The sequence below is a fragment of the Pteropus vampyrus genome, unplaced genomic scaffold, assembly GCF_000151845.1.
Source record: "Pteropus vampyrus isolate Shadow unplaced genomic scaffold, Pvam_2.0 Scaffold138, whole genome shotgun sequence".
Classification (NCBI taxonomy): domain Eukaryota; kingdom Metazoa; phylum Chordata; class Mammalia; order Chiroptera; family Pteropodidae; genus Pteropus; species Pteropus vampyrus.
The window spans coordinates 2,426,491-2,453,971 of record NW_011888919.1 but is presented as its reverse complement, the minus strand read 5'-3'; the positions used below and the strand labels follow the sequence as shown (position 1 = coordinate 2,453,971).

General features: G+C 49.6%; 1 protein-coding gene and 1 long non-coding RNA gene across 3 annotated transcripts; one reads left to right on the top strand and one right to left on the bottom strand.

The window, feature by feature from the left end:
• Positions 1 to 6: 6 nt before the first annotated feature.
• On the top strand, positions 7 to 6,751 carry LOC111744615. Of its 2 annotated transcripts, none has more exons than XR_002782233.1 (3): positions 7 to 421; positions 1,755 to 1,929; positions 6,652 to 6,751. It is a non-coding gene; the product is annotated as an uncharacterized LOC111744615 (long non-coding RNA). The 2 variants fall into 2 exon arrangements; XR_002782232.1 differs by lacking the exon at positions 7 to 421 and adding an exon at positions 428 to 1,012.
• PLAUR (plasminogen activator, urokinase receptor) lies at positions 4,252 to 17,959 on the bottom strand. The gene is made up of 7 exons (XM_011368030.2): positions 17,772 to 17,959; positions 15,913 to 16,023; positions 14,673 to 14,816; positions 9,307 to 9,459; positions 8,600 to 8,734; positions 7,298 to 7,444; positions 4,252 to 6,451 (listed from the first exon to the last, which is right to left on the bottom strand). The coding sequence occupies exons 1-7, from the start codon at positions 17,824 to 17,826 to the stop codon at positions 6,198 to 6,200; spliced, it is 999 nt and encodes a 332-aa protein (XP_011366332.1). The 5' UTR covers positions 17,827 to 17,959; the 3' UTR covers positions 4,252 to 6,197.
• Positions 17,960 to 27,481: the final 9,522 nt, after the last annotated feature.

Here is a 27,481-nt window from a genome sequence, read left to right as displayed (position 1 = left end):
GCCGCCTCCCGCTAGGGCAGGCCCAGGACCTCCCGGGGCAGGACTGGGCTGAGCTGGAGTCAGGTCCCACCCTCCCTCCTGTCCTGTCCCTGACACCCCGTGTTTCCGCATTATTACGCGGGAGGGGTCCCCTGAAAGTGAACCGACTGGAAGGAAGCCCGAGTCCTGAGCCCCAAGGAGGGAGAGGCGCCTGCGGACGCCTTCCAGGCTCCAGCGCCCAACTTCCCCACCCCGCTCCCCTGCTCTTCCCGCCCCAGTCTCTCTTTGTGTGTCTCTGTCTCTCCCTCGTTGCGCTGACTCACAGATTTGGATCCCTTCTCCCTCATGGGGGTGGGGCTCCCTGAGCCCACTTCTGTGGGACCCTGTCGACCGGTGGGGATTATCACCCTTAGGACTCAGGAAGAGTGAGAAACCGTGGAAGGTAAGAGAGCTCAACCTCTGCCAGTTGAGATATGCCGACTACGAAAATCTTGCTCTTTTTCTCCGTCGGTGCCAAAACATTCTACATCCAGGCCCACCAAGGGACTTCAGCTCCAGACGTCTTTTCTGTCCTCAGTGCCCAGCTCCCAGCATCCTCTCTGTTTTCGCGACCCAAGCTCCTATCAACCCCTGTGTCCCCAGGACCACAGCTCTGAGTGACTCCTTTCCTTTTCCATTCTGTTTACCCTTCTGTAAATTGGAGAAAGAGGTGGTCAGCCTGGATTATCTCTCTCCTTCCAGGGCTCACATTCTCTGTGTTAAGATACGTGCAAGGGAAGTGTCCAACCTGGATTGGAAATGCTGAGTTGGGGGTAGCTCAGAGTTATCTTTGCCCCTAAGAACCTGTAGGTCCCTTTGCAGAGGGCTCTAATCAATACCTCTTGTTCCAGGTGCAGGGCATCCTGGGAGATCTTTTGGTTCTCATTTGCCTTCTTTGGACCCTACCATTTCTCCCACCCGAGGACATCACTACAGTAGTAGTTCTGTTCCCATCCTACTCCAGAGTACTTTATCCATTAGAGTTTTCATGAAAGTGAGAGCAAATCCAACCCCACTGGCTTAAGAGAAAGAAAATCATTTCACGTATAAGAAAAGTCTCAGATATGGCTGGCTTCAGCATGGTCTGTTCATCTCTCTGTCCTAAGAATAAATAGCTCCCCTCATGTTGCAGGATGGCTGGCAAATATCCCTGGGGTCACACTCTTCCTTCACATTTGGGAGGAATATAGAGAGAAAAAGACAAATAGACTGAGAGAGCCAGACTGATGGAGACTGTGGGGAGGGGGGGAAGAGAGAAAGGAAGAGAATAGACTTTAAGAAGCTCCTCAAAAGAGAAGGAAAATATTTCCCCCAGAAGCCCCTAGAAAAAAACTTCGTTGTGTCTCATCGGTCCAGATGATGCCATCTGCCCATCATGGAACCAATATTAGTGGCCAGGGGACGAGATCGAACTGATTAAATTAAGCGTGAGCCAAAGGCTCATCCCACCCCCAGGCCGGAGGTGAAACCAGCTTTCTCAAACAGAAATGATATTGGGGAGACAGCTACTGTGCCTGCGATTGTGGGGAGGGGAAGGGAAAGGCTGCACACCATAAGCTCACCATTTCTGACTTTTCGAAGTTCTGGAATGGTGCAGTGGTTGTTAGTTGTTGACTCAGAGTCATTCTGCGAGGTAATAGAAATATATATTTGGTCTTTGCCCCCAATTCCTGGCACAGATCTCCTGAAACCCTCATAATTCCTTGGGTGATAGAAGTGTCTTTTGTTTTAATGAGGTGGCTCTGGGTGAGTTCCTGGATGAAAGCTGGTCACCTGAAAGACCAAGCCATGATTAGAAGCCTGAAATTTTCAGCTCTGCCCTGCCCCTTCTCTTGAGAAGAAGAAGGGCTGAGAAATGGAGTTAATGACCTTTCACGCCTATGTGATGAAACCTCCGTAAAAATCCCAAAGGTACAGTGTTCAGAGAGCTTTCAGGCCGGTGAACACGTGCAGGTATTGGGGAGAGAGATGCGCCCAGAGAAGGCATCGGAGCTCTATGCCCCTTCCCATATACCCTGCCCTATGCGTCTCTTCCATCTGGATGTTCATCTGTATCCTTTATCGTATTCTTTTATAATAAGTTGATAAACATAACTATTATTATGAGCCACCCTAATCGAACCTGAAGAGAGGGTTATGGCAACCTCTAATTTATAGCCGGTTAGTCAGAAGTGGTTTTCCCAGCTCTGGCCAGTTAGTCAGAATGTTCCCACTGGCATCTGAAGTGGGGAGTGGTCTTATGGGACTGAGCCCTTAACGTATGGGACCTGATGCTATCTCCAGGTAGATAGTGTCAGAATTGACTTAAGTTGTAGAACATCCAGCCAGTGTCACAGAGAATTACTTAGTATGGAAAACCCCTCCTCCATGACTGGTGACCAGAAATGTTATGAATGTGGTAGTAGTGTGAAAATGAAGGTAACGCACAGGAGAAAGACGCAGTAGGGAAGAACTGTTTTTTTTTTTTTTTTTTTCTGTACAGGAGGAAGACTCAGTGTTTGTTTGTTTGTTTTTTCCTAATATACATTCCCTTCCCCTTTGTTCTTTCTTAAGAAAATCCTAATTTTGGTCAGGCAGCCGCCTTTCTTTTAACAGCCAGGTGAAGTGGGGGAAAACCCGAGAGTGGGATCTGAATATACTTTGCCAAATAATGTGGTTTCATGTCCCGTTTCCATGACTGTCATAGGCATAAGGGTAGAAAATAAGTCAGGTGAATAAAACGTGAGGGCAAGTCGGCCTGAGTATTTTGGGATAATTTTTCTTTGTTTTAAAAAAGACACCCAAGTAGAGATGTTTCTTTGTTTTTGCCTCTGAATGTGGGTGTGATGTCTGGAGCTGCAGCAGCCATATTGAGGCCAGAAAGTGAACAAACCTGAATGGATTCTTTGCAACATTGAACTGGGCAACCCAGGAAACACCCTAATTCATGGTCTCTTGTTATGTGAGATCAACAATTTCCTCTTTGTTTCAACCCAAGTTGGGTGTACTGTTACATCCAACCCTGGTGACCCTATTGCTTGTGATTCACGCAGAAAACATGGAGGCAGCCCTTCTTGCATAGTAAAACATTCTAAGTTTTCGTCTTCTTTGCCATTTGCTTCCCCATCCTCATGATAGGATCTCTCTCAATGAGGTGGTTTTCCCAGCTCTGGCCAAATGGACGAAATACCATGAAAACCGAAGAAGTAGTGGATGCCTGTTTAAAACCTGAAAAATGTGTGTGGTGGCTTTGATGTGAGCTTCTCTGGCTGTAGTAGTGGGGGTCATAGACAGAGCCCTGACCCAAACCGGACCCCATCAGAGTCTGTCCGCTAAACTTTAAAAGCCGAGACCCAGTAGTTCTTGGCATTTCAAGGGCATCTTTGGCTACCATGTGTAAAGCAGAAGAAGGTTGTCCGTGGAGAGATAGAAAAATAAAGTGAAAACCCACAAGGAAAGCCATGCATTCAGAGAGAGACAGAGAGACAGAGAGATTTTACAAAAGGGAGACAACTTTGATTTCACACAGCTTTTTCAATTCTGTTTCCTGTCCCTGCTGAGGCCCAGAGACCTAGCTCTTGCCTGGATTCTAAACTTCCAATCACGTCATCATTTTTGCTTAAGTCAGCTTAAATAGCTTTTGCTTCTAGCAACCAAGATCCCTGAACAAAATCTTGGGAGCCATTAACAATGAGGTCCTGATTACAAACTCTGGTGTAGAACATTGTGAGAAATGTATCCTAGCCTCAATATCTGCCATAGGGCATCATGGGACATGTCTTTCTATCTTCTGATCCCCTGTATAGGGCATCATGGGAAATGTGGTCCTAGCCTCCAATCTCAGCTGCGGGGCACCACGGTGGATGTAATCCTAGCCTCTAAATTCTGTCGTAGGGAATCATAGCAAAGGTGAAACTATCCTCGATTTTAATTATGGAGAATCTCAGAAAATGTCATCTTGGCCTCATCAATGCTGTAGCGCATCATGGGAAATAGAGTCCTAGCCCAGTGTTTGTTGTCAGATACCATAAAAGATGTAGTCTTTCCTTCTTTTCTTCCCTCCTTTTCTTCATCACCTGCCATGTCCCAGGTACCTATTCTAGGCACTGGAAAGAGAGTTAAGAGCAAATAAAAGGACTTGCCCTCTATGGAGATTTGAGTGGGGAGAGTAAACAAACAAACAAACAAACAAACAAACAAATAAACAAATGACCATTGCAGTTAACCACCGCAGCATAACAAAATAACCCAAAATCAAGGGGCACAAAACCACAATCTTTTTATTTTATGGCTCTGTGGGTCAGGAATTTCCACAAGGCACAGTAGCATCAGTATGGATCTGCCTCCACAATGGACTGGGGCCAAAACGGGCTGGCCTGAACAGCTGGAGATGGATGGGATGGTTCATCGGGGGCCGTATGTCTGAAACCTTGGTGCTGGCTATTGACTGGTGCTGTGGGTTGAATTGTGTCACCTCAAAATATATGGTGAAGTCCTAACCCTCAGGATCTATGAATGTGACCTTATTTGGATATATAGGGTCTTTGCAGATGGGATTAAGTTAAGGTGAGGTCAGACTGGATTAGGGAGGACCCGTAAATCCATGACTGGTGTCTTTATAAAGAGAGCAAGAAAGAGAGACTTGGAGATGCACAGCTACATTCACAGAGAAGAAGGCCACGTGACTGATGACAGAGGCAGAGATCAGAGTGATGCAGCTGTAAGCCAAGGAACATCGATTGTCAGCTACCACCAGAAGCTAGGAAGAAGCCAGGAAGGATTTTTCCCCAGAGACTTTAGAGAAGGCGTGCACCTTGATTTTGGACTTCTGGCCTCCAAAACTGAGAAAACAAATTTCTGTTGTTTGCGGCCATCTAGCCTGTCAGTGTGTAGTATTATTATAGCAGCTGGGTTTCCTGTTCTTCCACAACTGACGTCTGCTGGGGTCGCAATGTCACAGGGAGCTCCTCACCCACCCGCCTGGAGCCTGGGCCGAGATGGCTGTAACATCTGTGGCTCTCTTTCCATATGGCATCCATGCATAAGTAGATTGGGTGTCCCCAATGCATGGCAGTCTCAGTGAAGGAGGATTTTTACATGGCAGCTGGTTCCTCCAGAACCAGACGGTTCCTGAAAGCCCGGGCCCAGAACATGGCATGGCATTCATTCACATGCTACCACGTTCTGTTGGTCAAAGCAGTCATTGAGCCATCCATGTTTAAGAGGTAGAGATACAGACTTCAGCTCTTTAAGCCACCACAATGACGATTGGTGATATGTGATTTGAAGCCCTGTCCTTCATCTGCCCCCATGGAAGATGTCTTATCTTTTTCTTCATTTGCCATAGGGCCCCACGGGGAATGTAATTTTGTTTCTATGGGTTTGCCTCAGTGAATCATGGGAAACACAAATTCTTTAATACTGTGCTCCGAGAGTGCCATTGAAATGGTAGTTCTGCTTTTTTCCCTCAGTCATTCTGAGGGTATCCTAGGAAATATAGCCTAGCCTTTATCTCCTGCACCCAGAGTATCAGGGGCAATGCCATCCTGTCCTTATTTCTCGGTGCAGTGCGTCACGGGCATTCCTGCCTCAGAGCCCTCAAGAAATGCTGGCATATCTCCTTAGAACGACAAAGTATTCTTGACCTTTGTTGTCTGGGAGAAGACACTGGAAAGTTAGTGCTTGGGTAGGTGAGTTAGAAGGTTGCATTTGGAGCCCAGAAATAGATTCGTGGGTGGTTTAGGGTGGAAGCCCACATGAGACTGTTTCTAAGGTGAGGGCCTCAGATGCCTGGGTCTTACCAAGTGGCCCCTAATTCCAGGAGCCTGAAGAATGGTGCTCCCCATTCGTCCTCCCAAAGACAGAGGCTACAAAGAAGGGCAGATCTGGCCTTGTTCACTGGTACAAAAATCTTTAGATAAGTATAAAATATTAAATAAAACAAATATTAATTAATAACAACAATAGCGGTAACAATATTAATAATAACAAGAGCGCTCCTGCTGGCCCGCAGCCTTTCTCCAGTTTTTCTCCTCAGGTTCTCATAATTCTGTGAGACAGGTGTTTTCACAGCTAGGAAAACTGAGGCCCAGAAAAGATAGCACACTGGCCTGAAGTCACACAGCAAGACTGCAGGGCTGGGAGCTGAGGAACGGCAAAGGAGTCCCCTGGATCCAGCCAGGGCAGGGAGAGCGTGGGGTTCAGGTCCAGAGGAGAGTGCCTCCCCATAGTCTGGCAGTCATAAGTAGAGTGATGGTGAAGCTCAGGTGGACGGGACCAGTCCGAGGGGCACCCCCGACGCGAGGCTGGATATCCAGGTTTGGGTGATTACAGCCATTTCCAGAGCAGCACGAGACGCTGAGATGGGTCAGCCTGAAGGCTTCAGCCACGTGGAGGCTTTGGCACCATGAGGGCGTAGCACAGCCCCTTACTGTGTAGCTTGCATTCTCCACCTCTGAGGAGAGAGAATATTGTGTGAGCCGCCCAGCTCTGGGGCCTGAGCTTCTCACCGGGTGACGTGCCCCCTTGTGGTAGATGCCACCCGGAGAAAGCAGACGTTCTAAGTGTGGTCCAGGGGAGCTGTGAAGTCAAAATCATTCTCATAATAATGCTAAAACGCCATTTGGCTTTTTTGCTTTTATATGTGTACAATAGGGTTTTCCAGAAACACCAAGACATGCGATGTCGCCCCAGACTGAATGCAGAAGCGGAAATGAGGAGCCAGCTGTCTTCTATTAAGCCAGACATTAAAGAGATTTGCAAAACTGTAGAAAAATGCCAGTCTTTCTCGTTAAATTTTTTCATTTTGGAAAATATAGTTATTTTTTTTCATAAAGATATGTTCACATGTAATGAGTTTTTGTTATTTTAAAACGAATAACTACATCTTGTACACATTTCTCAGTCTTAATTTCTAACGCAGTAAATACCTATAGATATAACTGACATAAACAATAACTTTTAAGAGTGTGAAGGAATCTTGAGACCAAAAATTTTGAGAGCCACTGGAACAGAGACCTTTCCAGGTCAAAGGATGGAAGCTCCGTGATGTCCACAGAAAGCCCCACCCACCTACAGGAAGTCCCACCCCGCAACAAGCCCACAATTCTATGGCCGAAATATCCATTTCCTAATGGACGAATCCTAATTCCTTACTACGATTTACACTCTTCTGAAGGAAGTCCTACCTTTTTCAAAGGAAGATCCACCTCAATTAAGTTCAGCTAAACTGGAAGTCACCCTCTTGAAAGACACCCAGTAAGTGTCAAGTGTCCCCTCCGGGGCTCCCAAAGGGCCTCACCAGTAGTGCCTGTGGCTTCCAGACACTGATTCATGGGGCCTCGGCAGGCGGTGAGAGAGGTCTCTTCAGAAGAGCACCCATGGGTGCTGTTGCCCTCGCAGCTGTAACACTGCAGGCCATTCGGCGGTAGGTTTTGAAGCTCCAGGACTTGGGAGAAAACAAGTGACACAGACACACGAAATTAGTACAGGGTGCAGATGTGGGGAGGGGTGTCTTCTGTCCCTGATTCCCAAATCTCAACCTGAGAGGTCATGGAGCCCCCTTGTGGTCACACTTTGGAATGGCACTCTCTTTTGGCGGGGTTCTCAAGGGCCCGTGAGAGAAATCCCGACTCCCAGCTTCCCATGCACCCCAATCTGACCAGGCACTGAGTAAGCAGCTGCGTAAGACGAAACAGTCCCTGTCCTCTCAGAATTTAAAATTTAAAGCGACACTGTCCCATATAGTATAGCCACTAGCCACACACATGTGATTGTATCTACATTGAAATTAATATTAAATAAAATTCAAAATTCAGTTCATATTTCAAGTACTTCATAGCCTTTTGTGGTAGTGGCAACCATACTGCACATTAAAGATATAGAACATTTCATCACTGCAGAAAGTTCTAGAGACAGAATAATAACACGAAGGATCTAGAGAATATTGAAGGGGAGGAACAGAGAAAGCTTCACTGAGGACCATACTTTAAAGCTGAGACCTAAAGAACGCGAAGTAGCCAGACAGGTGAACTCTTGGGACAGATGTGTTCCTAGTGGAGGGTACTGCATGTGCAAAGGTCCTGAGGCCGCGTGGAGTTTGGCAGTTGCAGAAACTAAATGAAGATGATTACATATAGGGCATAGGATAGCCTCTGGGTCTTATTCAAAGAGCAAGGGGAAGTCGTTAAGGTGCTTGAGGAAGGAGATACACAATCTGATTTACATTTTTTAAAAAAATCTCCCTTGCTGCTCTGTTGACCACTGGCTGTAGGATGGCAGGAGTGGAGCAAGGGGACCAGAGGGGAGGTCATTATAACTATCTAAGAGAGAGGTCATGGTGGCTTGGACCACCAGGGTGGTGAGCAACAGAAAGATACGAGAGGATGTAGGAAGCATCAAATGTGGGTCTTGGTGAAGGTTCAATAGCCTCACTGAATTCCCACAAAATCCTGCTTTGAGGAAGGGCTTTCTATGTCCATCTTTCAGAGGAGGAAGCAGAGACCCAGAGAGGAGGGGTTTGCCTGCAAGCGGCAGTGTGCTTGAGCGCACCTCCCCACCTTGATCCCAGACCTCAGTCCTCACACGATCCCCCGCCCCTTACCTGGGCCGCCGTTGCATTTGGTGGTGTTGCAGCACTGCAGGAAATGGAAGGTGTGGTTGTTGTGGAAGCCAGTGGGGCCTGGGCAGCCAGGAAGGTTGCCACAGCCACGAGTATGGCGCTCATCCTCCAGAATCCCTGTGTGGGGCAGAGGAGAGAGGTCAGATTGTCGATGAGGGGCTGAGACTGGATTCGCCCACCACAGCAGTCATCTGTCCGTTCTCTGCTTCACCCCCTCATTATAGGACCCTCATTTTCTTTGGGGCAGCCATATATCTAGACAAAAGATACGTTTTCTAGTCTCTGTAGGTTTAGTCATGTGGCTAAGTTCTGGGCAATATGACAGAATTAGAAAGGTTCTATGGGAATTCCGGAAAGAAGAACCCTTATAAAAGGAGAGGTACCCCTTTTTTGCCCCTTCTTTCTCCCTTCCACCTTCTTGGAACTTGGACATGAGGCCTGGAACTCTGGCAGCCATCTTGGACTATGAGGCAATCTTGAGAATGGAAGCAGCATATAAGGAATGAGAAGGCATCAGGGTTCCTAGTGACTATCCTAGTGGCCCTGGACTTCCTACCACTGGATTTTTTGTGTGTGAGAGAACTAACTTTCTACCTTCTTAAATACCTTTTTTTGGGGGGGTCGTTGTTAAGTGTGGCCTTAGGAGGAGCAAAACAGGGAGGAGAAGTTGCTGGCAGGTTGGGACTCACCTTCCAGGCTCCGGTGGGTCACCACCTCCAGGCACTGTTCTCTAGGGCTGCGGCATTGCAGGCTCTGGTCCCGGCCCCTCTCACAGCTCAGGTCTGATGAGGCGCAGGAAGCACATTCAAGGAAACGGCTTCGGGGAAAGGTGGGAACTCGGCCTGTTTGGGGTCGGGTAGGAGGGTGAGACTCCATGGGGAGAGTGCTGGAGATCTAACTCCCTTGAGAATTCGCCTCAGCATCGGTTCCTCCTCGTCCCACCCTTCAGCTGATCATCAAGCCCTGGCCATTCTGAATCTTTCTAGAACCCACTCCCTCCTTTCCAGCCCCATGACCAGGTCCAGCTGAGACCTTCAACAGCAGCTTCCTCCCTGGCCTCCAAGTTTCCGTTCTTGCCACCCTACTCCAAGCCCAGTGCATCCTCACATGGCCCCGTTAGGATGATTTTAATACTCAAATCTGACCCTGTCTCCTCTCTACTCAAAACCCCACCATGGCTCCGCAGTGCCCTCAGAATAAAATCTACGATTCTCAGTGTGGCATTTAAGTCCCATCAAAGACTGGTCACCTCTCCTGTTTCATCTCCCTCCACTAGTTCCTCAGACTCACCTCCACATGACTTCCCACAGTACCTAAATATACATGCTGACTGAGATCCAGCTCGGCATCTGCTAGTCCCTCGCTCCCTACTTTCCTATCTCCTACTCATCTTTTGGGTATCATCTTCTCCAATTTCACCTCCTCCAAGAAGCTCTCCCTGACCTCCCAGGTTGGATCAGGTGCCTCTCTGGGCTCCCCAATCCCAGCCCCACCCATTCTGAGTCATCTCTGTTTGGTGGTGACAGGTTTGTTTCCCTCAGTGGACTCTTTTTCCCAGGAGAGTAGGGCCAAAGGGTGTCTTGGTCACTACTGTGTCCCAGCATCACTCAGCAGAAAGTCTGAGCCAGAGAAGACATTAAATAAATATTTACTAAATGAATGAAGGAAGGAATCAATGAATGAATGAACAATTACTTAAAGCCCTTGTAATGTTCCCTGTGGTAGCCAGTCTCCAAGACGGCCCATGGTTCCTGCTTCCTGGTAGGGATGTCTTTGTGTAGGAATGAAGAATAGAGCTGACCTGTGTAACCAGTAAGATACCGTGGAAATGATGCTATGTGACTTCTCTGCTAGATCCTAAAAGACACCGCAACGTTTGCCCAACTCTCCCTTGGAGCACTTGTTCTCGGGGAAGCCAGCTGCCATGTTGTAAAGACACTCAAGCAGCCCCATGGCAAGGTCCTGAGGGCTTTGCCAAAGCCATGGGAGCCAGTCATCCATGTGAGTGAAGCTATCTTGGGAGTCTTCACATGACTGTAGCCCAGCTGTGATCTTGACGACAACCACATGGAAGACCCAGAACCATCTAGCTAAGCCACTCCAAGATTTTTGCTTGACCTTCAGAAACTGTGAAATAATACATGCTTATTTTTGTTTTAAGTTTGGGAGCAATCTATAATGTAGCATAATTGATACACTACCCAATTATGCCAGGGACCGGAGCCTCGCTTGATTGATCTGTGATAACTTTGCCTCTCACAAGGACCTTCCAGTTCAGGCCAAGTGGATGAATTACTTTTCCCTGGATTCACCAGTCATTCCTCTGCCCAGGCCTTGGCTCACACAATTCTCACGTTTGGCACGCCTTTCCTTCCTGACCCCAGATATCCAGGTCGAGTATGGGCCAAGTCTTAGAGAATTGAGAGGGCTGTCTCAGCCAAGGCTTTCAACTGGCGGGCCATTAGCTGTAATTAGGCGAATCAATTACATCAAAGGCCAAATCTCTACCCTCCCCCCCCCAGAGAAAAATAACTAAAAGGCCAACAACCCATGTCTCCTCACATGAACTTCCATGAAAATGAAAACACAAATTGCCATCATCGCCAAAATAGCTGTCTCATATCGTCCATGGGTCTCCTTTGGGAATTCTTCTTCTTATGTCGCTCTTCTAAATGTGGGCGATTCTCGGGGTCCTGTCTCAGGCCCTTTTCATTTCTCACAGTACACGCTCTCTCCCATGGGGATGTTGTTACCTAGTGACATGGCTTCATTTCCACCTATGTGCTGGGAACTCGTCAATCTCTCTCCAGGCGAGACCTCTCTCTGAGCTCCACACTTATACACCCAGCTGCCTCCTGGAGGCCCCTGGCCATCCCTCAAACACCTGAACCCTCTACATGCCCCAAATGCAACTCTCCATCTTCTCCCCAGATCTTCTCCTTCTTCTGAATTCCACATCTCTGAGGCATCCCCATCCAAGTCCCAGGGCAGAAACCTGGGAGACCCCATGATTCTCCATATCTAGGCATAAATCTGGATACTTCTACTGCCCTGTCTTCTAGTTCTTTTATCCTTTTTCTCTGCTATTTCTGATTTCTATGAAGCATCGTGTTCCAAATTTCAGTCAATGTTCTATATTTCATGTTTGACTCTTCTAAAGAATGGATTCCAGATTTCTGCTAAAATGTGCCCTTTCTTCTATTTTCTTAAATATATTGATCATGGCTATTTTAAAGTTCCCTGTCTAATAACTCCAATCTCTGAATCATTATGAGTCTGTTTCTATTGTTGGATTTATCTCCTGCTTTCCAGTCGATTGGTCCTTTTAATTTTCTTTGAGCTACCTTGTAAGTCTTGATTAGATGAGAGACATTCTAGATGAAAATTTGTGAAGGCTCTAAATGATGTTACCTTCTTACAAAGAGGGTTCGTTTTTCTTCTGGTCAAAGATTGAAAGTAGGCATTTTGGAGACTGGTCTAGTTCAGCTTTGCCTTTACTCCTGTGTGGTCTCAGGGGAGAGCCTGAGCTTAGTGCCAAGGCCTCTCTTGCCAACTTGGCAACTTTGGTCTCACCAGCATCCTGTCCCCGCTGGAAACCTTGCTCAGTTCTGTAGCTTCCCAGATACTATTTTCTGCTGAGTGTCTTGGAGTCTCACCCTATACATGTACAGCTTGCCAATAACTTGAAGAAAGTAATTTGCAGATCTGGGGACTCCCTTTTCTGTGGTTCCATGCATTCCAGGATTTTACCTCTCATTTTCCAGACACTCTGGCAGCCTTAGGCTCCAACCTCTTGGTCTAGCGACGATGTCTTTCTGTTTGGGTTCTACTTCCCTTCCGCAGCAGCAAATTGGAAAGTGCACTCAAGGAAATCTCCAGCTTGTCCGTGGAATTCAATTCCTGTACTTCCCTTATTTCAAAAACTATAGCACCTCAAGTTCCTTTCTTCATCTGACTTCAAATAACCATTTGTAATCTGTCCAGCTTTACCAGCTGCCATCGGCGGGAGGTTACAGCGACTCCATCACGATCAGAACTGCAAACCGACCGTCATGTCTAATCCATCACTGCGTCTTGCTCATCTGCCTGGTGAATAGTTATTAAATCTATCCACTTCTCTCCCTCTCCATGGCTGACGCTCTAATCTGGCCTCCTCCTTCTTCATCTGGATGACCTCGCCCACCTCCAAGTTGGTCTCCCTTCTACCTTCTCTTCATGGCTGCTTCCCTCCAATCTCTCCTCCACTCTAAGGTCAGAATAATATATTTAAAAAATACAAATCCGATCATATTCATCCCTCAAGATCCAGCTTGGCTGTTATTTCCTATGGGAAACTTTCCCTGTCCTGAGTCGAGTGTCTCCTCTAGGGTCCCACAGCCCCTGCTCTTCACTCGTCCCAGCCCTGATCGCTCTGGCCTCTGTTTCTCCCGTCTCATCCCTGACAGTCCTGGACTGTGCTTCTCCATAACAGCACTGACCTCCCTGAGCTCTGTTTCTCCTGTTATGGTTCTGACCCCTCTGCCTGTGCTTCCCCCATCCCAGCTCTGAGTAATCTGGGAAGTCACTATATGATGACAGGTCTGTCACCTCCCTCCCTCCATTGGGCTGTGAGCCCCATGGGGGCAAGGCCCAAGGCTATCTTGGTCACTGCTGTGTCCCAGTATCACGTAAGTTCAAGATATGGTCTAACCATCTATTCTAGTCACCACAAGTAGGGTAAGATGGCATTAGAAATGGGGCTGACAGAGGTACATAGGTTATTAAATTACTGAATTGATAGCTGCTGCCCGAGCTCCCTTAGAATCATTGCATTCCCAAGATCCATCAGCTCTTTAGAGGTAACACCAGACTCAGCAGGGGGCCTCCAGAGGTCTGTTCTGATTGATCAATCCCTTCTGCACTGACCGATGTTGTTAAATATTATCTCTTATTAGAAGCATTACTTAGACGCAATTATTAGTGCTTTCCTTAAGCGCATCTAACCAAGAGAGGAAGCCGGCATCCTCTCTCTTGTCACTTCCTTAAAAATGAACATCTGATTCAGTTTCCACCAACAGATAAAAGTTGGAAGTCAGGATGGATGAAGAACAAGGGGAAAAAAGTGCAAACACAGGCTCTTACTGACAGCATTGTGACTGGACTATCCTTAACCAATTTCCTTTCTCACCAGGGCCAGAAAAAGGAACCTCTGCCCGACCATGCAGCATGGATCCATTCCTCCCCCACCCTTCCTCTCCTGTGGGAACTTGGGGAACTGAAGCCTTTCTAAGTCTTTTTATTAAATTAACTAGAGCCTAAAACCATGAACCTCAACATAAGGACTTCTGGACGTTTCTTCGTATTCTTTTTCACTGCCCAAGTCAAGGACCATCTATCCTAGGGAAATTTCTGAGCCCATTGCAGCTTGTGACTCCTTCCTTTTTGACTTCCCTTAAGAATTTTGAGTCTCTGGTATCACTGGTCTTTGGATCTTATAGTATCTACTGCTTCAACCATCGCTTGTCCCATGGGAAACACTTAGATGGGCAAAACATCAGTAAGATATCTCATTTACCTCTCGAGGTAGCTGGTATGTGTGACACAGTGGGTTGCATTCTTTACACGATCATAAAACACAAATCATAAAAACAAACATATGGGATAGGATAGAGTTAGGGTGGGGACAAGTGTGTAATTTGGGGTGGGATTGGGGACAGTAGTTGAGAGTGGGATTGGGGACAGTTTGAGGTGAGATTTGGGATAGTTTGGGGGTGGGATCTGGGATAGTTTGAGTTGATTTGAGGATAGGATTAGAGATATGTTTGAAATATGTTTGAAATAAGGATGGGTTGGAGTTGGAGGGTGTTGGGGGTAAAATGAATTTGGGGATGGGATTGGAAGTGAGGTTGAGTTGGGTTTGGAAATGGGGTTGGGCTGGAGATGTGTATGAGATAAAGAAAGGTTGAGTTGGGGTAAGGTGTGGAGTTGGGGTCGGGGTGGCACAAGATTGGGATGACGATGAGGTTGAGTTGGGGATGATTTCGGGGTTGGACATGGCGAGGGCTGCCCTACTCACCAGAGCTGGGCCGGTTACACAAGTTTGACCCACACACGGCCTCTGTCAGGGTGATGATCTGCATGCCCAGTCGATAGCTCATGGTCCTGTTGGTCTTCTCTGAGTGGGCACAGCCTCTTTCTACCACCTCCAGCTCTTCACTTCCTGTGAGGGATGTATCTTTGTCACCCCAGAGGCTCCCCTGGGGCCCAGCCAGCCTCTAACACTCCTGGTCTTAAGGTCATCTACTCCCAGGGCTGATCCCTGCCAGGCCACTACTCTTGTTTGGGTCGGACTCTGTCTTTTCTAGAGTTATCCTCCTCCCTCCAGGAAGCCTGCTCTCTCTCAGTGACAGCACTGTCACTGAGACCTTCTAGGTCCATTTACATTTCCCTCCCAGCTTAGTGATCTTAGCAGGGAGAGGCCTCTATTAGAAAATTTAAAGGAAAAAGCTTCCAGCTTACTCAAAAATCTAAGCCAATGATATAATAAATACTGTGTATTCATCACCTAACTTCATAAAATATTAGCATTTTGCTATATTTGTTTCATATATTTTAAACAATAAACTAAAAGATACAATGAAAGCCCCCTGGTTACCCCCCACCCCCCAATCACATTCCCCTATGCCTTGTCCAAAGGCTACCAGTGTAGGTAATTCTCATACTTTGTATGCATAACAACATATACTATTGCTTTACACATTTTACACTTAATGTTAAAAGGTATCATACTCTGCGACATGCTTTTTTTTTCTCAACCTTATGTTTTTGAGATATATCCACATTAATACCTGAAGCTCCAGTTCATTTAAACTTCTGTGTAGTATTCCATTATGTAATTATACTATAATTTTCTTCTCTGCTGCTAAGTGACTTTAGGGTGTTTCCAATTTTCCATATCACAAACATTACTGCTAAGAACACTCTTATACATGTGTCCCTGGGCACACATGGTCAATGTTCTTTGGTGTTTCTATATTCCTAGGAATTGCACTGCTAGCTGTAGGATATTCTAATCTTCATCTGTACTAGATATTGTCAAATAGCTCTGTGAGGTGGATGCACCAGTTAACCCCCTAAAAGCAGGGTCTGCAGCCCCACATCCTCATGGACCCCGGTATTGTCAGATTTTTACATGTTTGTCAGTCTGGTGTGTGTGAAACAGGGGCTCCTTGTCTTTTTCGCTTGCATTTCCCTGATAGCTGATGAGGTTTCTTGGTCACTTGCATTTCCTGTCGCGCTGGAGTGGGGGAGCTCACCTTCCCATATGCGCAGGACTGTGGTCCTGCAGAGATCCTGGCCAAGGTCACACTCTTTCACCTGGCAATTCTCCGTCCTCTCACACAGCATGCACCGCAGGCCCCAGGTGGCTGAGCGGAGAAGGAGAGGACAGGAGAGGTTATCATAGCTCCGCGCCAGGATCCCCTCTCGACCCTTCGTATCCCAATACCAGGACCAAGTCCCCAGGCCCTGTGCACCTTAGGTTCACGCTCCACGTTCTGCCAGCCTCTGGGTTCCAGCGCTGGGTTGGAGGTCCAGCTAGCTGCGCTTCTAATCTATCTCTAGCCCCATGCGCTACCACCGCCCCTCTATCCTAAGGTTCAATCTCTGCCTACGAGTCCTTCCCTAAAGTCCTGCCCGCGCTCCTTTCCTTTGAAAGTTGTCCGCGGGGCCTCTGCTGAAAGTCCTACCCCATCCTCTCTGTCAATCTGGACCATGTAGCCCTGCTCCCATTTAAGTCTTTTCCCCGCCCCGCAGGCCCTCAGCCTATTCTGCCCCTCCAGCTCTCCGAGGCTCCCCTACTTCCATCCTCACCCAACTCCGGCCATCTTTACGTTCGACCCCCAGATCCCCCTGCCCCTACTAGTTATTCCCCAACTAACGTCCCCAGGTTTTATGCCCCTCCATAGCCTCTCCTCAACGTCCTCTCCCAGGCCATCAGTCCATTCAGAAATTCTAACCCCGCCCGTCAGCCTTCTGGAGATACTGTAAGCATTTACTGTTGCCTCCCGGAGGTTCTCTCTCCGTCCACTAGCTCCTCTCGAGGTTCTAGCCCCGCCCACTAATTGCTCCTCCAGTTTCTCTCCCCGCCTTCTAGCTCCGCCCCGAGGGCCTAACCCCACGTGCTAGCTCTGCCCTGAGGTTCTAGCCCCGCCCATTAGCTCCGCCCCAAGGTTCTCTCCCCGCCCTCTGGTTCTTTCCCGAGGTTCTAACCCCGCCCACTAGCTCCTCTCCAGGGTTACTGCTGAGCCCGCTAGCCGGGCTCCCTGGCCTATTCCCGCCCACCAGTCCTCTCCTGTGGTTCTCTTCACCAACCCAAATTCGGAATCGTCCAGTCATTACTCATTCTTGGGCTCTAACAGTCGGGGGAACTTTCCGGGTTATTCATTGCCGAAATAGTCCCCAACCTCAACCTCCCCCACTCCTCCCCAAACCCCCGCCCCGCACCTAACCCCGCCCTGACTCAGTTCCTTCTCAATTTCCTTCTTACTTTGTCAACCTTTCCCCCTACATTTTCCGGGGGAAGGAGGCGAAGCTAAAGGATAGTGAAAGGGAAAGGTCCTCGAGGGACTCCAGCCCCTGGCTCTGCGACGCTCGGCCTAACTCCCTTCACACCTTATGTAAAATGAGGTGCTGTCCTGTCTTTCAGGGGGCGTGGGGGATCCGGCCGAGTGGTGAGCGCAGTGGGACGCCCCTGCGGGCGTCAGAATCCCACTTATTCAAGGACTGGCTGTGTGCCCTCGGACCAGTTACTTAACCTCTCTGTTCCTCAGTTTCCTTTTCTGCGAAACAGGGCATAATAGTTCGGCCCGCCCAGTTCTAAACTGCAAGGAAGGAGCTTGGAAGGGGGCCTGGAATAAAGAGCGCACCCGCTAAACGGTAACTGTTGTCGAAGGGCTTCGCTCAACTACTATTTCCTGAGTACCGTGTGCCTGTGGTACTGTGCTGTGTGGGGCTGCAGACAGCAGCACGATTATTATTTGAATGGGGGCACTGGGAACTGAGCCCCCCTCATCCTGCAACTCGTCAGACTCCCGAGACCCCCTCTTCTCCCGTCTCCTCCCTTCCCCAGCATCAGACTCAGTTCCCAGGGCAGGCGTTGGGGACCCGGCCCTACCTGGAATGCAGGTCTGAACCAGGAACAGCAGCGGCAGCAGCAGCGGGACGCCCATATCCAGCAGCGGCTCCTGTCCGCGGCCTCCCTGCACCTCTGAGTCCGGCCCCGGGAAGGAGACAGTTTTGTGGCCTCGGGGGCTCCTCCCAGAGGATTTGCGAAAGAGCGGAGTCAGCCCCAGATGCGTGGGCACCCCACCCCATCCCCTACGTCCACTCCCCCTCCAAACTTCCTTTACCAGGGCGCGGCCAGCCTGTAGTGTGTGTGTGGGGGGGGGCGGGGAGGAGCTGGCTCTGCTCGCACTCACTTGGCTATGGTCACAGCTCTGTCCCTAGAGTTCCAAGGCGCAAATTGTAGTTCTGTCTCTTTCTGCTATGGGATCTTAGGTGAGGGAACCTCACCCCTCGGATTAAAACTTGTCCCCATGGTAAATTTGTGGCTGATTATTAGATAATATAGGATTTTTGTTAGTTTTGTTAGGGATAATGAATGGTACTGTGGTTATATGGGGGAAAAAAATGTCTTTATCATGTAGAGATGAACGCTGAATTTTGGGGGGATGAAATAATATAATGTCTCTAATTTACCTTTAAACGCTTCGGCCAAAAAATAGATTCTGGTTTTGTGGTTATGTGGGAAAATCGTTCTTATTTTTTACAGCTCACTGAAATATTTAGAGGTGAATGTCATCGATGTCTGCATTTACTTTAATATACTTTAGGAAAAATGAAAGACGAAATAGCAAAATATTTGTATCAATTAGATCAAGGTAACACATGCATTTCTCTTTCCTATTCTGTGTTTGTAAAGATTCATAATAAATTTTTTAAAAAAGTAAAATAAAATGCAAAAGGTAGTCTTTCCATCTCAGAATGCTTCTGACCAATCAGAGCAATTTAATGCAGGTGAAATTCCTAAACAGGGACTGGCCCACATGGAGAGGCCAACAAATTCCTTCAATATTTACTGAATGCTGGGCACTGGTCCAGGAGCTGGGGACGCAGCAGGAAACAAAGCAAAGTCCCTGCCCTTGTGACAGTGGGGAGTAGATATCTGTCATCTAATCTATACCTGTCAGGTACTGATGAGTGAAATGGAGAAAAGCCAGGTCGAAGGAGGTGTAAGGTGTAAGCGAGGCATGGTCTGTTTAAGTGGAGTAATCCGGGAGGGCTTTCCCTGAGTGGGTGGTGGCATTTGAGGAAAAATAGAATGAGGTGAAGGAATGAGTCAGGCAAACAGTCAGGGAAGGGTTCCAGGGAGAGGAAACAGCCAGTGCAAAAGCCCTGAGGCAGGAGCATGCTGGATGATCTAAGAACAGCAGAGAGGTTGGGTGGGGCTAGAACAGAATCAGGAATAGAAAGAATCGTGGACAAAGTAACTACCTCTACTGCTACAGTAACGATGATACTATTGTGATACTTACTCATTCATTGAAGCCTTGAGCTAATAATAATTTAAAGATAAGGTAAGAAAAGTCCCAAAGACATCTTCTCTCCTAAGAAGCAGTCTAGCCTAGTGCTTTAAGCAGTCTACCCTAGTGGGGGCTGGCGCTAGGCTGAGAGTTCAAATTCCAGCTGCTCACTAGCTGTGTGGCCTTGGGCAGGTTACTTAACCTCTCTGTGCCTCAAGCTTCTTATCTGGAAAGTAAAGGTAACAAGTGCCTCTCTCCCAAAGATGATGTGCTAGGGACGTAAAAGAATGCACCCAAGGTGCTTGCCGCAGTGCCTGGCACATAGTAGGTGCTGGATAAGAAACTGTAACTGCTGTTAAAATTGTTGTTGCACCCAGCTCTAGACTCTGGCCCTAGTTTCCTCCCCGTGGGGTGGGAAAAGAGGTAGAGACACATCATGAGTCTGAGGTCTGTCGTTGTCATGCTGGCCGCTCCCTGGCTGGGTCACTCTATGCTAACAGATACCCTCATTTTCAAACCTCAGTTTCCTTATGTGGAAAATGGGGCCCCTCTTGGGGTTGGCATGAAGACTGAATGAGATCACAATGGGTGTGAGGCAGAGAAATAGAAAGTTGGGGTGTTGGACCAGGTGGGCTTGAGATCCAGCTCAGCCATTTGCTTCTGGGTGACCCTGGGCAGATGGCTTCACTCTACTGATCCTCGCTTTTCCCAGCTGCAAAATGTGTCAGGGGAGGGTGGGAGGCATCTGTCAGTGAAAGGAAAGCTCGGGTTTCAAGGTAACACGGAGCCGGAGCCGTGCGGTCTGACATTACCACTTCCTGGCTGGATGACCTCACCACTCTGGGCTGCAATTTCTTTTATATAAAGAATGAGGAAATACCTTGGACTCATCCCCAACTCAGATGGCTCTGTTCTCCCCAAATCTCTGTTTGTCTCTCTTCTTCTGTGTCTGTCTCTGACTTTCTGTTTCATTCTTTTTCTTTGTCTTGGTCTCTCTCCATCCCTGTCTCTCTGTTCTTCATCTCTCCACGCCTGTTTGTTTGTTTGTTTTGTCTTTCTGTCTCTTTCTGTTTCTCTGTCTCTGTCTCCCTCTGACTTGTTCTCTCTGTCTTTCCCTCAAGTGACACATACCAGTGAGGTGTTATGGGAGGGGGCAGGCAGGGGACTAGGCCCGTGCACAATCCCAGAAAAGCGGCGGGAATGCCAGCCCCTGCCTCCCCGTGACTCACTTGGGCCTCTCCCGCTCCTACCTGCCTGCTGGGTCCTGGGCGAGGCCCACAGGTTTCAGGGGCTTGCCGGGCTGAGGAAAGGAGAATCTCCTGCAGAGACAGAGAGGGAGAGAGATGGAGAGAGACTGAGACGCAGAGAGGGGGCGGCAGACGAGGAAGAGAGACAGTGAGAGAAATGGAGCTAGAGATGGGGGATGGGAGACACGAGAGAACGAGAGGCCACGGACGGATTCAGGAATCAGAGAGGGAGAGAGACAGAGATAAGAAAACAGCAAATAAGAGACAAGGGGATAGGTGGGAGGAATGGGGGGCAGAGGGAGGGAGGGAGAGAGAGAGATCGAGACAGAGCTTGACAGAGGGAGTTAGAATGACACCCAACTGCGTTCAAAGAGAGACAAGTAGAGACGCAGAGACAGACACTGTGTGTGGGTGTGTGTGTGCGTGTGAGTGCCGTCTGGGACCCCCTCAGCCTCTTGCCACCTGCCTGAGGAAGTGACCGCCTCTGGCTTGGGCTGCAGCCACTTCCTCCCCAACTCCAGGAGGCTTAATCGGAGACATTGATTTCTCATCCTGGCCTGGTCACCTCCTAGATGTGAGGTCACCTCCTGGATGAGGGATGTCTCCTTTCAAGGCCTCGCCTTTCCCTGTGCAAAAACGGGACATATGGGGAGTCACCTTAGGGGGGTGAAAGAGCTGGGAAACCCCTGGAGTCCACACCCCTCTCCCCCCATTTTCCAGGCAGAGAAACTGAGGCTCTCCCTGTCTCAATCTCGTTGAGTGCTTCTGCTAGGCCAGGTACTGTTCTGAGTGCTTTATTACATAACTTGGTGAATCCTCACAGGATCCTATTTTACAGTTGAGGAAACTGAGGTTTAAACAGGGTGTGGTCAGGTGAGGTTTAAACAGGTGGCCCCCAAAGATACCCAGGTCCTAAGCCCTGGAACCCATGAATGTTACCTTATGTGAAAAAAAGGGTCTTTTGTAGATGTGATTAAGTAAAGGATCTTAAGATGGGGACATCATCCCGATGATCTGGGTGGGTCCTAAATGTAATCACGAGTGTCCTTACAGAGGGAGGCAGGTGGACGTCGGACTACGGACAGAAATGGAGGAATACGGAGGCGGAGAGAGAAGAGGCTTTGCTGCTAGCTTTGAAGAGGCAGGAAGGGGTTGAGAATGAAGGAACATAAGCGGGGTGGCTCTAGAGGCTGAAAAAGACCCAGCGTCTCCCAAGGGAGCGCCACCCTGCCAACACCTTGAGTTAGGCCCCTTAAGATTCGTTTCAGATTTCTGACCTTCAGTGTTATGAGAGAATAAATCCCTGTTGCTTTAAGGAGCTAAATTTGTCATAATTTGTTACAGCAGCAACAGGAAACTAATACAAGTGGTTAAGTCGCTTGCCTAGGATGACTTAAATATAGAGTCAGGATTTGGACTTAAGCAGTTGGGCCCTGCCACCCACACTCATAGCTACCAGGCTGAGGGGTGCTGTTCCTGGGGAAGGGGGGGGCAAGCACCAGGAGCTAGAAGTCCCCAGCCTCTTTCCATCTGGTTCTCCACCGGTCCTCTTTGCCACACCTCTCTCTGGCTTTGTGGGGTTACAGGGACCTGGGGAGAAGAGGGGTTCCAGAGAAGAAACAAGTTGCAGAGTTTGTAGAAAGAAAAAGGGTTGGTTTCCTGCCTCTAGCACTTTGCCGCTAAAGTTGCACCACCTCGCTGCCGGAGCAGAAACAATAAATGCGATTCAAGGCTAGTGTTGCTAGGGTATAAAAAGCTCCTGTTAAGGGGTTAAATTCTGTGCCTCAGCCCAAGGAAGAAAGAGAAAGAGAGAGAGACAGAGAGACAGAGACAGAGAGACGGGGAGAGAGAGAGAGAGAAAGAAAAAGAAAAAGTAGGAAAAAGAAGGAAAGAGGTGTAGTGGGTTCCTGACTTCTAGCTCTCAGAATGTGACCTTATTTGGAATAGGGTTGTTGCCGATGTCATCCCTTAAGATGCGGTCATAGTGGCGTAGGGTGAGCCCTAATCCACTGGCACTGGTGTCTTTATAAGAAGACAGCCACGTGAAGACAGAGACACAGAAGTCCACGCAGTGACGAAAGCAGAGATCGGAGCTTTGCGGCTACAAGCCAAGAAGCGTCAGAGATCGTCAGGAAGCCACTACAAGCTGGCGAGGAAGGATTCCCTTACGTGGTTTCAGGGAGGGCACAGTCCTGTTGACATCTTGGTTTTGAACTTCCAGCCTCTAGATTGCGAGACAATACATTTCTGTTGTTTTGAGCCGCCCGGCTTGTGGTACTTTGTTGAGGCAGCCCCGGGAAACTCGTACAGCTGCTATGAATCAATAGGAAAATTAGCAGAGGACAGAAGAGGAAGCACATTTGGCTCTTATAAAAATGGCACTAAAATACCATATGCATCAGTTAGCTTTTGCTTTGTTACACCACCCCGACAGTTTGTGGCCGAAAACAACAAAACGTTATGCCTCGAGATTCTGTGGCTTGGCTGGGCCCAGCTGGTCTAGGCTGGCTGGGCCTGGTTGGTCTTGGATAACCTCACTCCGAGGTCCTCAGCTGGGCTGGCTGGGATGCCCGGAGCCTCTCTTTCCAGATGCTTTCCCATCCCACCGGAGGCAAGCTCATTCACACAGCGGCAGAAGGGTTCCTGGCAGCAAGAAATTTAGAACAGAACCTGCAAATTTTCCTGCATCCGAGGCTCAGAACGCATGCAGCATCATTTCTGCCAAATTCTAAAGCAAGTTCCGAGACCGGCTTGGTGTTGAGGAGGGGGAGATAGACCCCATCTCTTGATGAAAAGGGGTGCACAGAATTCGTGGCCGCTGGCACCCTCCCACACCCTTTTCACCTACACGTGGGAAAAAATAAAACAGTTTGATGATACGTGGAGTTGGCAAGTCTGTAGGGAAACAGACGGTCCCCTCTACTGCTGGTGTGTCAGTTCGTACCCCATGGAAGATCATTTTGCAATTGCTCTCAGAATCACAAACGTAGAAAAACCTTTCGACAGAGCAAAACCACTTACTGCTTGGGGGAACTTGGCACATGTATGAAATGATAATGGCACAAGGTTCTCCATTGCAACATAGTTTGTAACACCAAGTGGTGGGAAGATATCTCACTGTACAAGAGGTACATTTGCCCAACAGAAAAAAAGAAAGAGGGAAGTATGTAATTCAGGTTACGTTACCTACCGTCAAGTGGAAAACCCCAGGGGCACAACAGTGAGTAGCGTTCGCTGTGGTTTGCGCCTCAAAGGGGAATGCATATGCCCGTATTTGCTTGTACGTGGATTAAACAACGCCTCTGATGTCCCCTCGCCTCCGGTTTCATGTGTTTGTGCAGCTCGTGGCCTGTCCACCCAGCCCGAGTGGCCAGCTAACCTTTTAAGAGACTGGATTTTTCCAGTTACAAAGCACCAGGACCCACTCCCACCTCCCCGACCTCAGACTCCAGACCGGGGGACCTGCTCTGGCTTCTTCCCACTCCTCCTGGACCAGGGGGCTCTGGGTCCACCCGCAGGAGGTGGGCCTCCTCCCCAAGCTCCACCCTGCCACAGCACCCGGCCAGGAAAAGCCACCCCCAGGGTCCTTTAGGTTTGGCATTTCCAGAGCAAGCTCCTTGACCGTTAGTGCTGATTGAGGGCCCCAGCCTGGAGTCCTGGAAGCCTGACAGGCCTGCCGAGTGACCTTGGACTGGTCCTCTCTCTTGCTTGGACTCTCTCCTCCGAGCTCAGGAGAGAGGCCCACCCCAGCCTTGTCGGGCCCACTGCTGGATCGCGAGGATGATACCCAGCCTCCTATTCTGGGCGGTCTACATTCCTCAACTCATTTAAGCCTCACTCAGACATAGGCCCTCTTTGACAAATGAGGAAACTGAGGCTCAGGTGGGAGAACTGTCCTGTCCAGGGCCACCCAGTTTGAAGCGGCAGAACCAGAACGAGAACCCAGGCCATCTGGCTTCAAAGTGTTCAGCCCCCTCTAGATGGGGTCTGGTCTCCTTGAAGCCTGAGCACCGTTAGTACGAATTCCCAGACACTGAAGCCGCAAGCCGCCCTTCATCAAGCACTAAGTGTAGGCCCTGGGGTGTGCCCGCTTAGCGGATGAACACATCGAGGCCGCAGACGGGAAGGGACAGCCCCACAGTGATATCTCAAAGGAGAGACGGGGGTGCTCAAAGATCATGAAGAGGTGACTCTGATGGGGACCGAGCTTCAGGGCTGGAAGGCACATCCTAGGGGTGCTGGAGATCGACCTTACAGTCACTGAGAATTTGTGCAAATTGGGGCTGCCTGTCAGAGGTGGGGAGGGGCAGGAGAGCAATGCTGGCTTCCTCCCGCGGGGGGCCGTCTCCCCTCTTCCCTTCTGGTGAAGCTCAGTGGTCAAATCAGAGAGGTCTGGGTTCCAATCTTGGCTATGCCCTGTGCCACGTTCCTACTTTGTGGCCTTGATGGCTCTGAGCCTTAGTTTCCTTCTCCATAAAATGAGGAAACTCGGGGCTGACTTCAACTGTATCAGTTGTTAAAATATTGAGCTACTTCCAGATTTAGTTAGAAAAAATCCGCCACCCAGGACCCCGAGCACCCCCACTGCATGTCTGGGTCTTCTCAGACACCCCATGTTCCAGCTACTGAAAGGGAAGCTCCAGGTGAGTGGCGGCCGCCAGGACAGGCAGAGCTATTGTTGCTACAGGGCCTGTCCGATACTGACTGATGGGCAAGTATTTGGGGTATTTCTCCTGGGGTTAATGATGATGGCTTGTAGGTCTATTGTAAGGGTTCAGTGAGTTAACGCCTCTGTGGATGACCAGGAGACCTATTAATAGTAGCATCACGGAGTAGCCTCAGGCTTGTCCCACAGGTCTCTCAGGACTCAGTTTCCCCATCTCTGAGCTCCCTAAGCACTTCTTCTCTCCCCTCTTCCCGCCACCAGTTGTCCCAGTGGGCCAGGATGTTGGGTGGGGCTGCTCCCTCCCCAGCCGATTTACTCTCCCTCTTCCAGGGCTGCTAAGGACCTTGGATAAAAGGCCAGGGCGCCAGTGTCCTGCGTCCTGCTCCCCAGCCTGGATCATGCTCGGGCTCCTCCCCGCTCGAGTGCCGGCCACCCCAGCAGGTAGGCGCAGTGTATGGCGTCTCTCGGAGGGTGGGAGGGTCAGCTCATCATCACAGAGGGGTGGGGATGGGGCTTCAGAGTCAGCCTCAGCTCCTTCCACCTCGACCCTGTCTCGCAGAGGCAGCAGAAGTGAGAGTTTGCGAGCTTGGTTTTGGACCCCGGCTGCCTAGTTTCAAGTCCTGGCTCTGCCATTTCTTAGGTGTGTGGCCTTGGGCACTTCGAGGTTAAGCCGCTTAACTTCTCTGTGCTTCAGTGTCCTCATCTGCGAAGTGGGAGTGATGAGGACCCTGCCTCAGAGGGCTGTTGGGGGCATTCACTGAATTGTTTGAGGAGCTTTTTAAGAGCTTAGAATGGCATTGGGCCATAAGTAGGCCTGTCTGCGGGGGAGTCCTTGTTGGTGGGAGTAATTATTATTATTCCTTTACCTTGCCCGCCTATCTCCCTTTTGATTGTAAGTTGCCACCGCTGGCCCAGGCTGGGAATTAAGCGACCTGGAACCCAGCCAGGACCTCACTGCGTGATCTCAGGTGAGACTCTGGGTCCACCTGGCTTCAGTTTCCTCTCGTCTAAAAGCAGGTAGGAGACAAGGTCAGCAGTTTTCAGGCCGTGCTTCTTAGAGCCTGGAGGCTTCTTGGAGGAGCCTCGGGACCTCTCTGGAGGTCAAGGAGAAGGCTGACGAGCCCTCCACACCAGGGTTGAAAAAGAAGTCTCAAAAAAAGAGGAGGCTGACAGGACAGATGTGATTCTCCCCAGCCCAACCCGGCCTGAGAAGGGAAATTCCGCTTGTGTCTGTTCCTTTCTGGGCTCGTGAGGGAGGTGTCAGGAGAGAGAGTTCCGTGGTGAGAACCGGGGGATGCGACAGAGACTGCCGGCAGCTCCGGCTCGGAGATGCCAGCTCCCACCTCTAACGCTGCTTCGCCCACCTGGAAGCCATGTGCGCACCTCCGGGACAGTGTTCCCCGATCCTCTCCCAGCAGCCTTCCCATCCCCAGCCCTCAGTCCTGTCCTTGAATCCTCTGTGTGCGAGTGTGTGTGAGTGTGAGTGTGAGTGTGTGTGTTCTTTCGCCTCCTTTTCCTTCTCAAATCTCAGGGGCTGATCACCCCTCTCTCCCCACAGGGACCTCTAAGACATGTCCAGCCCGGTCTCCCAGGGGAAACTGCACAGAGCTAACGTGTCCTCCCACTCAGGACTCTTGCTTGTTCAGCCTGATGCAGTTGGGCAGGGACCAGACAGGGCTGGGCAGGGACAATAGACGAAATGGATGGGCAGGGGGTGGAGGGAGAGGCATGGGTGAGCCACCCTGGGCCTGGAGGTTCTAAGCTTTGCCTCGCGGCTCAGGTTGGTGCCCCTGGGTATGCGGGAGGGGTGGTCCCGATGCCAGCCGAGGTCCCATGTTGACTTCTGGGGATCACTACAGAGAAGGTGGAGGTCTGGAGGGCTCAGAGGTGTCTAGTCTCCCCTCTTCAACCTCTCTCCCCAGAAATTGGGACTCTCACCAAGAACAGGTCGTGGTGGCCCCTCAGGAATGCCGAGGCATCTGTGTCCTGACCTGCAGTCCCCACTCGTCTGTGGGACAGCGCGGCCTGTTGCGACACAGTTGCGGCCGAGCTACCTGACCAGGTTCGTCACACGCTGGGGGGCGGTGTCATGGGAGCTTGGTCTCGGCTTCCACCTCTGCCTGTCTGATGATCTGGAAAATGGAATGTGAACAAAGTTTGCAGAGGGTGCATCTAGCATGAGGCACTCCATAGTTGTAGCTGTGCTCTTTGGGAGGCTGGAGAGAAGCCCCAGGCTCTTCTTTCTCCTGAGGAGGGGGCTCCCCTGAAGGCGAGCTAGCAGAACAAGAGATGGCATGTGTGGCCAGCGAGATGCTTCGAAGGGCGCGATTTCAGGAGGTGCTCACTCTCAGGGGCTAACTCTGCCCTTGGACGACCTTGAGAGTGAGCG